Source organism: Chlorocebus sabaeus, chromosome 25 (genome assembly GCF_047675955.1).
Source record: "Chlorocebus sabaeus isolate Y175 chromosome 25, mChlSab1.0.hap1, whole genome shotgun sequence".
Taxonomy (NCBI): domain Eukaryota; kingdom Metazoa; phylum Chordata; class Mammalia; order Primates; family Cercopithecidae; genus Chlorocebus; species Chlorocebus sabaeus.
In genome coordinates, this window is record NC_132928.1 from 78,058,803 (window position 1) to 78,074,608 (window position 15,806).

A 15,806-nucleotide genomic window follows, 5' to 3' on the forward strand; every position below is an offset into this window, starting at 1 on the left:
GAGGTAGGCGGATCATTTGAGGTCAGGAGTTCAAGACCAGCCTGACCAACATGGTGAAACCTCATCTCTACTAAAAATACAAAAAAAATTAGCTGGGCATGGTGGTGCATGCCTGTAGTCCCAGCTACTTGGGAGGCTGAGGCAGGAGAATCGCTTGAACCAGGGAGGCAGAGGTTGCAGTGAGCCAGACCACGCCACTGCACGAGTGACAGAGCGAGAGTCTATCTCAAAAAAAAAGTGTCAGAAATAAATTAAGGCCCATAGCTATGACTCTGCACTCTCACTAACATTAGAACCAACTGACGACCCGTAGAAAACTGATGCCTGAGCCCTGCTTCCAGCAATTCTGTTCTCCCAGGTGATCCTCAGTTTCAGCCAAGATTGAGAACCCGTGGGCTAGGTGGACCCGGGCCCTCTAGGATCCTCAGCCAGTGTCTTATTTATTTATTTATTTATTTATTTATTTATTTATTTATTTTGGAGACAGAGTCTCGCTCTGTCACCAGGCTGGAGTGCAGTGGCACGATCTCGGCTCACTGCAAGCTCCGCCTCCCAGGTTCAAGTGATTCTCCTGCCTCAGCCTCCCGAATAGCTGGGACTACAGGGGCCCGCCACCACGCCTGGCTAATTTTTTTTTTTGATTTTTAGTAGAGACGGGGTTTCACCGTGTTAGCCAGGATGGTCTTGATCTCCTGACCTCGTGATCTGCCTGCCTTGGCCTCCCAAAGTGCTGGGATTACAGGTGTGAGCCACCGCGCCCGGCCAGCGTCTTCTTATTATGCCTCTCTTGCCTTTTTTTAGGGAAATAGTAAAAAAAAAAAAAAAAAAGTCCTTAAGTTCAGACCTATGCTAGAGTTGTATTTCTGAGGAGCATCTGAGAGAAATGTGAATCTTTATCCCTTTTCTGGGTGACTTATTTTTATTTTGTTGGCCAGCTCTCTTCAGTTCTTGTGCATTGGTGCCTTTGTCTCCTGCCTCTTTATCTCTTCATTCTCTGTCCCCATCATGATGGACACTGTGAATGTCAGTCACTGATATTTCTGAGTCTAAATGGCGGCATGTTGGGTTACGAACTGTTTCCTTCAAGAGCCATCTGCAATTAAATTCAAGGGGTTTAGCCTTTATATCCAATATTTATTTATTTATTTATTTATTTATTTATTTATTTATTTATTATTTTTTGAGACAGAGGTTCACTCTTGTTGACCAGGCTGGAGTGCAATGGCATGATCTCGGCTCACTGCAATCTCTACCTCCTGGTTTCAAGCGATTCTCCTGTCTCAGCCTCCTGAGTAGCTGGGATTATAGACACCCGCCACCACGCCTGGTTATTTATTTATTTATTTATTTATTTATTTGAGATGGAGTTTCGCTCTTGTTTCCCAGGCTGGAGTGCAATTTAGATCTCAGCTCACTGCAACCTCCGCCACCCAGGTTCAAGCGATTCTCCTGTCTCAGCCTCTGGAGTTGCTGGGATTACAGGCGCCTGCCACCACGCCTGGCTATTTTTTTGTATTTTTAGTAGAGATGCGGTTTTGCCATGTTGGCCAGGCCGGTCTTGAACTCCTAACCTCAGATGATCCACCCGCCTCGGCCTCCTTAAATGCTGGGATTACAGGCGTGAGCCACTGTGTCTGGCCTTGGATCCAAATTTAAATCCAAAATTGGATTTACCAATTAAATCCAAAAGGGAGCTGAGTGAGGTGGTGTGTGCCAGTAGCTCTAGCTACTTGGGAGGCTGAGGCAGGAGGATGGCTTGAGCCCAGGAGTTTGAGGTAAGCTTCGGCAACATAGTGAGACCTCATCTCTATTAAAGAAAAAGAAAACCCAGCTGATTGTGGTGGCTCACACCTATAAATCTAGCCACTCAGGAGGCTTAGGTGGGAGAATTGCTTGAGCCCAAGAGTTCAAGGCCAGCCTGGGCAACATAGCAAGACCCTATCTGAATTAAGAATCTTAGATGGAAGCTACGTAGCCCATAAATTGGCCTGTTCTCTTTTGAGGCAGGAGGTATTTAGGGGGATGAGAGAGCAAACCAGTTCTGCAGTTTTTTATGTGGCAACTCTGGCCTCAGACTACAGAGCTTTCTCCTAGCCTGAGAGGCTCCTTTCTGTCAGTAGCCTTGGAAACGGTGTTGCTCCCTGGCAGTGTTTACCCAGCCGCTGTCCCCTGGCGAGTTCAGAGCCAGGTGATCGGCAGTGCTCCCTCTTAATGACTGTGTTTCATCTGCAGGGCGAACACTGTTGGAGAAGCTGTTCAGCCAGCAGGAGAACGGGCCTCCAGAAGAAGCAGAGAAGTTTTGCTCTCGGATCATTGCCATGGGTCTTCTCCTTCCTTTTAGTGATTGCTTCAGGGAACCGTGTAATCAGAATGCCCAGACCAATGCAGCTTCGTTTGATGTAAGTAGGAGAATTCACTTCTGTCTGTGAGGCAGATTTGCTGTTGAAATAGCAACTACGATGTGTGTCTGCCCAGTCACCCTATAATTTAAAAACAACATGTGATGCAAGCATTTTTTTTTTCCTTAGCTGCTCAACAGCTCAGTATGTCTGTTTGTACACTAAAAAAAAAAAACTAGAGTATTAAGTACATTTGCCAAACCTCCTTTTCTTAACAGATGATCACTCAGGAGTTCTCTAGCCTGCTTTAATCAGCGATGATTTTAAAAAGTGATTTCTGAATTATTTTTAATTGCGGTAAAATACAGATAACGTAAAATTGACCATTGTAACCATTTTTAAATGTACCGTTTAGCGGCATCAAATACATTGATGTGGCTGTGCATCTGCCACCACCATCCATCTTTAGAACTCTTTTTTATCATACAAAATAAACCCTGTACCCATTAAACAATAACTCCCCATTCTCCTCTTTCCCCAAGCCCCTAGCGACCACCATTCTCCTTCTGTCTCTATGAATCTGACTACGCGAGGTAGCTCATATAAGTGGAATCATGCAGTATTTGTCCTTTTTGTGGCTGGCTTATTTCACTTAGCCTAATTCTTTGAGATTCATCCGTGTTGGAGCATGCGTCAGAATTCCCTTCCTTTCTAAGGCTGAATAATATTCCAGTGTAGGTATATGTCACATTTTGTTTATCCATTCATCCGTCAATGGACATTTGGCTTGTTTCCACCTTTTGCTATAATGCTGCTATGCATATGGGCTCATAATGAGTGAATAATGCCGCTGTGAACATGAGGTACAAAAACGCTTCAAGACTCTGGAATCAGCGATGATTCTAAAGTGGCTGTCAGTCAGTATTTATGACTTTGCTGGTCGTAGGCATTCCTTCAGAAGCAGCTCCACCGGGCACAGTTATTCCTCCCAGTGGGCCAGAGGTTTCCATGGGTCCTACAATGCTATTTTGGTGCGTTCCTAACTCATGTATGTGTGAAGTACGGACATGAAGCAGCATCGTCTGCTTCATCCCCAGCTCCCATTCACCGAGAGAGTTAATACTGTAGAACAGTAATTCACCAGGCATATTCACAGTTCATAACGAATATGAGCACAGCTGGATTCTCACTGTCGAGACAGAGTATTGCCAGTCATTCTCAGGTATGTGGTATATGTGTGGCATTGGTTGGGATGAGTACCTCTAAAACCCAGATGTGTAAGAATTCTCGTGTGTGAAATTCTCATAACGAAATTGAAGATTGGCCCACTTGTGCAGAGCTCAGGATTTTTATTTGAGGATAATGGTTTTGCTTTTTCTTTGACTCTTTTTTTTTTTTTTTTTTTTTGAGATGGAGTCTCACTTTGTTGCCCAAGCTGGAGTGCAGTGGCGCTATCTTGGCTCACTGCAACCTCTGCCTCCCAAGTTCAAGCAATTCTCCTGCCTCAGCCTCCTGAGTAGCTGGGATTACAGGTGTGCACCACCACGCCTGACTAATTTTTGTATTTTTAGTAGAGATGGGGTTTCACCATGTTGGTCAGGCTGTTCTCGAACTCCTGACCTCGTGATCCACCCTCCTCAGCCTCCCAAACTGCTGGGATTACAGGCATGAGCCACTGCGCCCGGCTGTGGTTTTTCATCATATGGGTTATTTACTTTGTTTTGTTACTGCCAACTGTGCTCTCTTAGCCTTCTTCAATATATAGGAATGAAATAATGATGAGTTTTAAAGACAATGAAAATGAGCCCTGGCTAAGGTCAAGATACGATAATAAATAATGAAGTGTCTGTATCTGTTCACTTTGCTTCCTCTTCTTTACCCATTACAGCCTGCAGTCTTCCTTAATCTTCCTTTAGTATTAGGGAAATAAATCACACAAAATATTCGGAGATCTTCTTGATTCTTGATGCTTCCCATTTGAAAGGAAATTCCCCATGTTGTGCTGTGTGTGACTTGGCAAGTCTCCTTCCTGAGATTTGTTTACATTTTTCCGGCTGCAATTTTTTAAAATGACATTGCAGCTAATCACTAGTAGGTAGATCTTTTTCTCTTATGGGAAAAATTGTGCAATTTAAATGTTTTCCTCCCTTCTCTTCTATGAGAGGTCTGTGTTATTGTAGTGGCAGAATGCTGGAATGATGGTGTGTTAAATGTTATAGAACTCAGTTCTAGAAGATATATTGATTCGGCAAGTTGGAACTATAATTAGTATAGTGCAGGCAAAGGCAAACACTAGCCATGTCTAGCACTTGCTTTTTGATTCAAACTGTTCCCAAGTTAACGACATTTTCCTCCCTTAAAGCTCAGAAGTGAACAGTCTTGCCAGTCAATGAAAGTAGAATTGGATAAACAGAAAAGAAACGGTAATCCTGTTTCTTTCTCTCTCTATTTTTTTTTTTAATCGACTAACCTGGTTGTTTCTTATACTCACCTCACTCCATCCTTGTGTTAGAGACTAGTAACTCTTCCCTGTCATCTTATTTTGGAGGGCAGCTGGGTGTGGCATCGAGTGTGAAAAACAAACAACAAAATAATACAATGCCTTAATGTCCTGTGAAGGCTCTCCTCAGAATCGGGAATTTCTTTCCTTCAACTTGATGGGATTGCATTTTGTCTTCCTTTATTCACTGGCTCTGTGTGACCTCTCTACTCCCCCTTCAAAATGAACACAAAACAAAGAAAAAAACTGAAGATACTTTTGTATGAAATGCTATGCCCTATACTTAAATAGCAGCTCAGCAACAGAACTATGCATTTATTGGATGTGTAGTCAAGGAGTTTCTTGAAAACCCGGAGAGGGTGACGATATAATGATACGGGGGTTCTGAGGACTGGGGTGTCAATGAGGGATGGGGAAAAATGTGCTTATCTATGGGGAGAGAAATTTCCGATAATTAGTCTCTCTGCTGATTTCCAGAAAATAGCTGTTGGGAACATTTCTAACTAACAATCCTCTTGAGATCAGTTGCCCTTCGAGACAGAACATGCTGTGGGAATAAGGTCATAACTGGCACCCTTCCTACCTCCCCATCCCCCCACTTTGTTCCCTTCCCTAATGGGATCCTCTCTCCCACCTCCCACTCCTCTCCCTTCTCATCTCTGCACTTACCTATTCAATTACAGCAATAAAGATCTTCAGTTTGAGGCTCTTCACTGATGTAGTTTATGTATTAGTCTACTTGACTGAACCCTTCTGATTTTGTTTTATGTTATTTTATACAGTTTTAGGGCCTAACATTTTGCTTTATCGAGTGCTGTAGAAAGTATGAAAAACAATTGCATATTTTGTCTTACCTTTTAACATGACTAAGATGTCAAGAACTTTAAAAGACAAAGATGGCTTTGAGTGATCCTGTTAATTCATTCACAGGTTTTTACCAAATATATTCATTCTAGAAGCCAGGTAGTGTTGTAGTCTCTAGGGATGTGTTAGTGAGCAGGAGAATGTGTTCTGTTGAAATGTGTGACCTATTCAAAAGGGAGGGAGATAGATTTTGTAAAAATGCATAGGCTAATGAATTACTCTCAGATTCTAATAAGTGATATGAAGGAAAACAGGACTAACAGGGTGGGGTGAAAGGCATGGGGTAGGATGAGCGCAGAGGGGAGCCCTGTGAGATGAGATCTGTGGGAAGGCCATTCCAGGCAGCTCCCAGGGCAAGTCCAAAGGGCGTTGGAGGAGCACAAGCATGACTCAGAGGAAGCTGGAGCTTCAAGAGATGAGGACAGCAAGGGCTCAGGCCATAGCATAGGTAGGGTCTGAAAAGCCATGGAAGGAATATGGCTTTTTTTTTTTTTTTTTTGAGACAGAGTCTTGCTATATTGCCCATGCAAGATCAGAGGCATGATCTTGGCTCACTGCATCCTCTGCCTCCTGGGTTCAAGTAATTTCTGGCTAATTTTAGTCTTTTTAGTAGAGACAGGGTTTCGCCATGTTGGCCAGGCTGGTTTTGAACTCCTGACCTCAAGTGATCTGCCACCTCGGCCTCCCAAAGTGCTAGAATTACAGGTGTGAGCCACCACACCTGGCCTTTTTTTTTTTTTTTTTTTTTTTTAATGGGAGCTTTTGGGAGGCTTTTTGCAGGGGAAGAACATATTTGTCTTACAATATTCTTTTGTGGATCACCTGGGCTGGTCTTGGTTTGTTTGTTGTGGTGGTGGTTGTTTTTGAGACAGGGTCTCACTCTGTTGCCCAGGTTGGAGAGCAGTAGTGCAATCACGGCTCACTGCAGTCTTGACCTCCTGGGCTCAAGCGATCCTTCCACCTCACCCTTCCGAGTAGCTGGGACTACAGGCATGAGCCACCATGCCCAGCTAATTTTTTAAGTTGTTGTTATAGACAGGATCTCACTATGTTGTCCCAAGTTGGTCTTGAACTCCTGGAGTCAAGCAGTCCTGCCTTGGCCTCCTAAAGTGCTAGGATTATAGGCGTGAGCCACCATGCCTGGCCCCCAGCCTGCTCTTTAAATGTTTGAGTGTAGGCAGGCGCAGAAGTAGAAGCAGGAAGGCAGGTGGGATATCGCAGTAGTTTAGCTCTAGATGGTGGTAGTAGCTTGGGGCAGGATGGTGACAGGGGAGATGAAGACCAGTTAGTAGGTTGGTGTGGATTCTGGAGGTATGACTGATGGGACTTTTGGTGGGGTAGACATGGCAGCAAGAGAACACAAAGAAATCAAGGATGACTTCTTGGTTTGAAGTAGCTGGGTGGATGGTTATGCCATTCATGAGGTAGAGAAGACAGCTCCATTTTGGGAGGAGGATGTAAGGATAGAACTAGTAGCAAGAGAAAACAGGGATAATACTAATGCTTGCTACTTGGCAGATTGTATTGTTGACTTATAGATCATGGTATATTTCAGTGGTCTGAGGCTAGGCTTCTTTGTTTATTTGGAACCTATTTTAGTCATCTCTCTCATGCCTTTTTCAAAATGGCATCCCTTTTTCTGGGTCATATGCGTATTTTCCAGCCAACCACACTTATCTTACATAATTGTTGATTATTCATTAACAAGCTCTTCTAGGATTTCTTTAATCCTAACTGTGGCAGATATTATATGATCTGCTTACATCACCAAGAGTTAAGCCAGTTTACTTGACCCAAGCATTTTTGCAGGTGTAGGTGGTTCTAAATCTACTTAATCCTTCATGAGCTTATGTTTAAACGTCTGCCTAGCAGGATATTTCTGGATGCATGTTTTTGGTTGCTGGACTTGTTTGGGTTTGGCAGATCTGCTGATTTTGCCAAACATGTGGTGATCCCATGCTCACCAGATGGGCAAGAGCTCTTTGATATATATGTAAATGGACATCGGTTTGGATGAATGTGTGAGCGAAGCTAAAATTAAAGACAAGAAAGACATAAAAATTCAGGTTACAAAGAAACCCAAGAAACAAGATTTTTGAACCTGTTGAAAGATGAAGTAATTAATCAAAACCAACAGCAACCAGTCCTAGAAAACTAATGAAATACGTTCTACTCGTTGTCACCATAGACAAAAAGAAGACTTAAGTGGACAAACAAATTATTATTTGCATTTGAAATCATTATTATTTTTTTCTTTCTTGAGACAGGGTCTCACCCTGCTGCCCAGACTGGAGTACAGTGGCACGATCTTGGCTTACTGCAACCTCCACCTCTTGGGTTCAAGGGATTCTCCTACCTCAGCCTCCTGAGTAGCTGGAATTATAGGCATGTGCCACCACACCCAGCTAATTTTTATATTTTTAGTAGAGATGGGGTTTCACCATGTTGGCCAGGCTGGTCTTGAACTCCTGACCTCAGGTGATCCACCTACCTTGGCCTTCCAAAGTGCGGAGATTATAGGTATAAGCCACCTAGCCTGGCCTTGAATTCATTTTTTTTTTTTTCCAGAGCAGGAAAAACATTTTGATGCTGTTTAGCCAAGCCCACACAGATCTTTTCCTGAGAAGCAACAAAAGCCTTGCCACGTCTTTCAGCTCTAAGAGAATGTATACACACATATATATTTTTTGCTGTATATTTATTTTTGAAACATTGTGTACAGTATCAACTCTCAAAGTTGTTTGTATTTTAAAGGTGGTATTAAAATGATACTTAATTTTTTCAGACCAACTTTCACAATTATTTTACCTGATGATTTTGTTTACCAAAATTTACATAAGCTGTGTGGACTTGCTGTATGTTAATGCCTGCTGGTGCCTTTTTTTGGTTTTGTTTTTGAGATGGAGTCTCTGTCACCCAGGCTGGAGTACAGTGGCATGATCTCAGCTCACTGCAACCTCTGCCTCCCAGGTTCATGCGATTCTCCTACCTCAGCCTCCTGAGTGGCTGGGACTACAGGCACATAGCACCATGGCCAGCTAATTTTTGTATTTTTAGTAGGGATCGGATTTGGCCACATTGCCCAAGGTGGTCTTGAACTCCTGACCTCAAGTGATCCACCCACCTTAGCCTCCCAAAGTGCTGGGATTCTAGGTGTGAGACAACATGCCCCAGCCACCGTTATTGACATTGCTCTTGCCTTCTGGCGGTCACCGGTGAGAATGTAGCTGCTTGTCTCTCCCTCTTCCTTCTAATATAATTAATATTGCTATTTCGAGTTTCTCTTTCATAACACTTCTTTGAATTTTAAATAATATGCTGATGATTTTTGCCACTGTTTGATCAAATTCAGATCGTATCTCTTGCCACCCCACCTACCATGTAATAGTCATACTATTCGTGTCTCCACTTTCGCCTTCGTTTAGTCTGAGCCCTGTCTACCTCCCAGCTTCTACCAGATACACTTTTATGTTTAGGGTATACTTTTAAGGTTAATAGTTTGTCTATAAGTTGGAAGACATATGGATGCTGTGTAACTGTTGCACTGCAGAGGCAGATAGCATATTCTGATTTTGTTTCCTTTTCAGTATTCTAATATCACACCCCCAGACCATTTGCACAAGGATTTCCCTGGGTCAAGTTCAAAAGATTTTTGTGTTTATTTATTTATTCATTTATTTTTGAGACAGAGTCTCACTCACTCACCCAGGCTGCAGTGCAATAGCGCCATCTCGGCTCCCTGAAACCTTCGCCTCCTGGATTCAAGCAATTCTCCTGCCTCACCCTACTGAGTAGCTGGGATTATAGGCGGATACTACCACGCCCGACTAATTTTTTGTATTTTTAGTAGAAACAGGGTTTCACCATGTTGGCCAGGCTGGTCTCTTACTCGTGACCCCAAGAGATCCACCTGCCTCGGCCTTCCAAAATGCTGGGATTACAGGCATGAGCCACCGCACCTGGCTGAAGTCTATGTTTTTAGTAAACAATCACTTGCTCAAAAGTATCCCATATTTAGTTTAGTTTACATTTGGTTTATCCTTTTCTTATATAGGGAACCCCCATCCAGCACAATGAAGCTTTTGACTGCCTCTTATTTTCTTTTTTGGGTGAAGAAACGTAACTTTTCCCCCTGTATTCTCAGTATTTTTTATTTTTCAGCTCATTCTTGCCATTTCATGGAATTCTTAAATTCTTTGTCTTCTAATTTAGATTGGGTTCTTCATATTTAATCATGATTTCCGCTTGTTTTTCTCAGCTCCCCCTTTCCCTTCCGACACCTACCCCCCAACCCCCTGCCTTGTTACTGGGAACACAAAGATGAAAAGAAAGCTTCTATCCTGAACTGGCTTACGGTCCACTTTAAATAAATAAACACATGGAAATGAATTATTGGAGCTTAGTGGATGAAGTGGGCTCCATAGTCAAAGTGTCTGGGATTTCTCAACTATGGTGCAAACTTAGGTAAATGCCTGGATTTCTCAAAGTTTGCTTCTTCTTGGGTAAAATGAGGAATAAATATAGTAGTTGCCGAGTAAGAGGAAAGTATGAATACGAATAAAGCATTTTGCACACTACAGGCACATAGTAAGTGTTCAACGCCCTTTGGCTGTCACCACAGGTCATAATCGTGTTTAGGCTCTAGGTGGAGATATTTATAGTACAGGGACCAAAGGGGAAGGTTTGTAACTGGGTCTCCTTGGTAACTCAGGAGATAATAGCTGGGGCAAGACTTGAGGAATGAGTGGGAGTTAGCTGCAGGGAGCAGCCATGAAAGAAGTCCGTAGGCTGGGTGCGGTGGCTCACACGCCTGTAATCCCAGCACTTTGGGAGGCTGAGGCAAGTGGATCACCTGAGGTCAGGAGTTTGAGACCAGCCTGACCAACATGGTGAAACCCTGCCTCTTCTAAACATATAAAATTAGCTGAGTGTCTTGGCACATGCCTGTAATCCCAGCTACTCAGGAGGCTGAGGCAGGAGAATCGCTTGAACCCAGGAAGCGGAGGTTGCAGTGAGCCGAGATCGCACCATTGCACCCCAGCCTGGGCAACAGAGCGAGACTCTGTCTCAAAAAAAAAAAAAAGTCTGTATACTGGGCAGTACTTAGAAAGGCACGGGGGTGCATGTGAGCACAGTTCCTAAGTATTTCTGGAGTATAAATTGGGAGAATGATGAATAGAAAGGAGACCAGGAATGTAAACAAAGACAACCTGGGAGTGCTTTTGAATAATTTTGAGTAGTTAAGCCATAAAGAGATTGGCATTTATAAAATATCACTCTGGTGGCAGGATGGAGAATGGATTGAAGAAAACTAAAATTAGCATCTAGGTGATCAGAAGAGTGTCTAAACTGAAACAGAGGCTGTGGGGTTGGAAAGAGCCAGATACAGGGAATCTTTAGGATTTAGAATTGACAGGACTTGCCATTTGATTGGATGTGAGGCAGTGGAGTAGATGATTTCTTTGAGTTTCTGGTTCACATTTCTGGGATACTCTACTAAAGAGTTAGAATACTAAAGAAGAAACAGATTTCAGAGAGAATAATCATTCTCTTTTGACATCTAGAATTTGCGATTATTTGGGACTTTACAGCGGCTATTCCTTGAGGGCAAGGGAACTGATATTGCTGGCATAGACCATAGGTTATATGGTAAAATCACGAGTAAATAAATCTCATGAATTAAGAGAAAGTTGACCAATCAAAAGATTAAAGTTCTTAAGGACAGTGGAGAATAATTAGATGTAGTGAGAATATAGAGAGAATGAATTCGTTGGTGGTTGTGGCCAGAGGGAAGGATATTGGTGTTTAAGACTTAAGAGGTGGAGGTGGTCTTCGCATTCCAAAGACCAGTCCATGGTGGAGAGGTAGGCCCGTTGTGATTAGAATTGAGAAACTCGGGGTGTTGTTTGGGACTTAATGTCCCATAGAATGTGGAAGAGTCAGCCTTGAGAAGCAGAGAGAGGACCATGTGGTAAAATCCTTGACTTGTGAAGGCTATACCAAGGAGGTTTGTCAGGGTCTGTGATGAAAAGGGGTAGATGAGATGATATGGGCTTCAGAAGTGGAGCGGGTTATGCTCAGGATGGACATGGAATACTCTCTAGGTGATTATGGAGGGCTAGATGAGAAGGTCGCGGTATGAGGGAGGATTGGGAAAATCACCTTTCAGGTTCCATCATCACGTGGCTTCGATGATCACATTGGCCTTTTCATGAGCTTCTTGGGTTTGCCTGTTACCGGTTTCCGGTCCAGTCTCCTCAGTCTTGTCTAGTGGTTCTCAATCCAGGGTTATGTTGCCCTACAGAGGACATTTGACAATGTCCAAGGACATTTGGAGTTGTCACAGTGGGGAGAGGGGTGCAACTGGCTTCTAGCAGGTAGAGACTGGGGCACTGCCAACCTTTCCAAATGCACAAGACATCTCCCCCTTTCCCTCAACAGAGAATTACCCAGTGCAAAATGTCAGTGGTGCCAAGGGTGAGAAATCTAGTGACATATGTCTGATCGTGTTGTTTTACTTTATTTTTTGAGACAAGCTGGAGTGCAGTTGTGTGATCACAGCTCACTGCCTGCCTTAACCTCCTGGGCTCAAGTGTTCCTCCCACCTCCCAAATAGCTGGGATTACAGGCACATGCCACCATGACCAGCTAGTTTTTAATTTTTTTTTTTTTTTTAAATAGAGACAAGTCTCCTTATGTGGCCAAGGCTGGTCTTGATCTCCTGGGCTCAAGTGAGCCTACTGCCTTGGCCTCCCAAAGTGATGGGATTACAGGCATGAGACAGCACACCTGGCCATGTCATTTTAATTGTTTCTCTGTCAGAATAAACTCCAGCTTCTTTAGATCTCCATGGTCTTCCTTCTGCCTTTCAAAACTTTCCCACTTCTACTGCTCCTGACCCACTTGCCTTTCCAAACTCTTTCGCCACGCTGAAGTGTTGTTGATTTTCCTAATTGTCCATCTTTTCTCTCACTTCTGGGGCTCTGTGGACACCACTACTTCTGCTCTTCACTATTATTTCCCAGTTAGGCTCCACTCTTTCTCATAGGATGCTATTCAGAGTTAGATGCCATTCCCTCCCAGACATCTTCTTTAGCCATCTCAGTCTGCATTTTCTCTCTCAAAGGATATGTTACACATATTATAAGTGGCTATTTACCCTGTAATGCCTGAATGCAAATTAAATATTGTGTGAAGTTTTCTTGAACAATGTAATGCTGTGTCCTTGTGTTTACCTGACAGATCTCCCCAGAGTAGTTAGGAGTGGACTCTAGTCCTAGACTCGATTCTTATCCCATCTCCTCCACCTACTTAAGAGGTGAAAACATTTACCCAAGGTCACGTTAAAATTTTTCATGTCTAATAATCCCTGGAGTTGTTTTGAAGATTAAATGAGATTAATTTATAAGGCATTTAGTACAATGTCTAGCACATCACAAATGCTAGGTAATTATTAGTGGTTGGTATTTAATATTATTGCCCTTCAAGTTCTTGTTACAGAATCAGGCGTAACTGTTTAATAAATATGCCTTGATTTTGTAAAGAAGAGAGCTGTAGGAAAGCTATGATGACTGCAGTGAGGAGGAACTAGAGAATCTATTCATTGAATTGTCTTGAATGATCAAAGGTTGCCTATATTTGATAATCTTGAAAACACTTGGGCTGGGTGCGGTGACTCACACCTGTAATCCCAGCACTTTGGGAGGCTGAGGCAGGAGGATCGCTTGAGCATAGGAGTATGAGACCAGCCTGGGCCACATAGAGAGACTCAGTCTTTACAAAAAATTTAAAAACGTAGCCAGGTGTGGTGGTGCACACCTGTAGTCTCAGCTGTTGGAGAGGCTGAGGTAGGAGGATCACTTGAGCCTGGGAGGTTGAGGCTGCAATGAACTGTGATTGCACCACTGCACTTCAGCCTGGGCAATAGAGTGAGACCCTGTCTCACCAAGAAACAAAAAACAGTAACAATAACAACAAAACAAAAAAAAAAAGAGAGAGAGAGAAAAGAAAACACTTAGAGAGGGAGAAGATGGGAGAAGGGATGGGACATGAGTCTGTTCTGGAATTAGTCTGGGAGTTGACTCCGTATTGGATCTCTGCTTCTGGGCTTATTGCCATCCTCCTTTCTCAATTCATTTTACTTAATTTTACTGCTGTAATTACCACATTCCTTCACCAACCCTCATGCCCCCATATCTTTCTGGATGAGTGAAAGGGAAATGGAAAGAGTAGGGAAAGCTATGGGGAGGTAACTGCAAATTGTGAAGGGAAATCTGTCGTGCCCACTTGGTGTTATGTTCATGACCATTCCGTAGTGACTCTGTGCTTTCCCTATGTCAGTCTGTAGAAGTAGTACACTCGAATATTGACATATGATGTACTTATTTAGCTCTCTGTGTGTATGTGTGCAAGTGTCTGGCATACTTGACAGACAATGTGGCACGAAAGAACAAAGCATTTTGCTTTCCCTAGCACCTCACCAAAGAATAGGAACCTCCATTTCATCTAGAATTCCTAAGACAGGGAGGAACCAGGGAGAGCTGGAGATCGTTTTGCTACACAACATTGCTCTTCTCTTTCAAAGAGTTCATTTTATTTTCTTGATTGGATAATTTCTTGTGGGATAAAATCATTGATGGGACCAGTCAATACATATAAACAGGATTACTAAGTTTTCTGTAAGGGAGATTTTCCAATCCAATATTACTTTTTAGTTACAAAGTTGATTTATTTCATAAAGAATATAGTAAGTGGATATGTATCAAGAAGTTCCTACTTGATTTCTTTCTTTGCAGGCTGTGCACTTGTTATATGGTTTGAAAAAAAATTGCCTTGAATGGGTAACTTTTCCTTACCACAATACTGATTGTATAGTGGGTCAAATTGTGTCCCCTCAAATTATGTCACCTGTGTTTGTAGTCAGATAGTTCAGTGTGAAGTAGAAGGCTTTTAACATATATTTTAAAAATTGTTAATTATCTGGACTCTATCATTTTAGAAAGAACTTTGTCATGCTTCTTTTCTTTTCTTCTTTTTTTTTTTTTGAGATGGAGTCTCACCCTGTCACCCAGTTGGAGTGCAGTGGCGCGATCTCGGCTCACTGCAGTCTTCGCCTCCTGGGTTCAAGCGATTCTCGTGCCTCAGCCTTCCGAGTAGCTGGGACTACAGGTACATGCCACCATGCACAGCTAATTTTTGTATTTTTGGTAGAGATAGGGTTTTACCATGTTGGCCAGAGGGCCTTGAACTCCTGACCTCAGGTGATCTGCCCACCCTGGCCTCCCAAAGTGCTTGGGTTACAGGCGTGAGCCACTGTGCCTGGCCATGTTTCTTTTCTTTTTTTTTTTTTAATCAATTTGTGGTAATTTGTCCCCAGTTACTACTCAGTGAATGTTTGTATGACTGGATCCTGTAGTAATCAGTATCCAAGTTTTTATACATATGCGTTTAAGCATATGTATTTTTTAGGTGTGGTTGGAGATTATTATGTTTAAGCCTATTTTGAGATTATTTTATTTTTCTGATCCGATACATAATTTAATAAATTGCTAATATGTGTTGCCATTTATGTATCTTATTTCAGAGAGCAAAACAGGTGATATTTTTCCCCTGTAATGCTCAATTCAAGCACATTGTTGCAAAAGTAGTAATGATAATTATTGTTATTCTCCCCACCATGAAGTTTTCTGAGCTCAGAGGAAATGCTGCCTCTAAATCAGTAGTTTCCTGGATGTTAGCATGCCTCCCCAACAGTAAAGGTAGTTGAAACTTAGCAAAATAGATTTTTAGAAAACACACTCATGGCAATCACGCTTTTTAAGACAATGACATACTTTCTTCATGATTGATTTTTCCTCCTTTAAGAGGATTATGCTGTTTTGGATATCCATTTTGACTTTCACAACTGGTCCTTTTTTTTTTTTTATCACCAGTTTGGCAAACAGTGTTGGGTGACTCAGAATTCATTTTGAATTTGTATGATGGACTTTTATTAAAAAGGGTGACTCAGCTCAACTTTTCTGTCATGATTTTCTTTTCTTGTCCTTCTCCTGTAGACGCACTGAATATTAATTAGTTCTATTGATGTGACTTGTATTTCTTCT

General features: G+C 42.5%; 1 protein-coding gene across 2 annotated transcripts in view; it reads left to right on the forward strand.

The window, feature by feature from the left end:
* The window catches only part of FMN2 (formin 2), a 399,785-nt gene that overhangs the window by 30,633 nt on the left and 353,346 nt on the right, over nt 1-15,806 (forward strand). For both annotated transcript variants that reach the window (XM_037986069.2, XM_073011866.1), the window contains exon 2: nt 2,233-2,399. In XM_037986069.2, coding sequence (XP_037841997.2) covers nt 2,233-2,399 — 167 coding nt within the window. The remainder of the gene's footprint in view (nt 1-2,232; nt 2,400-15,806) is intronic.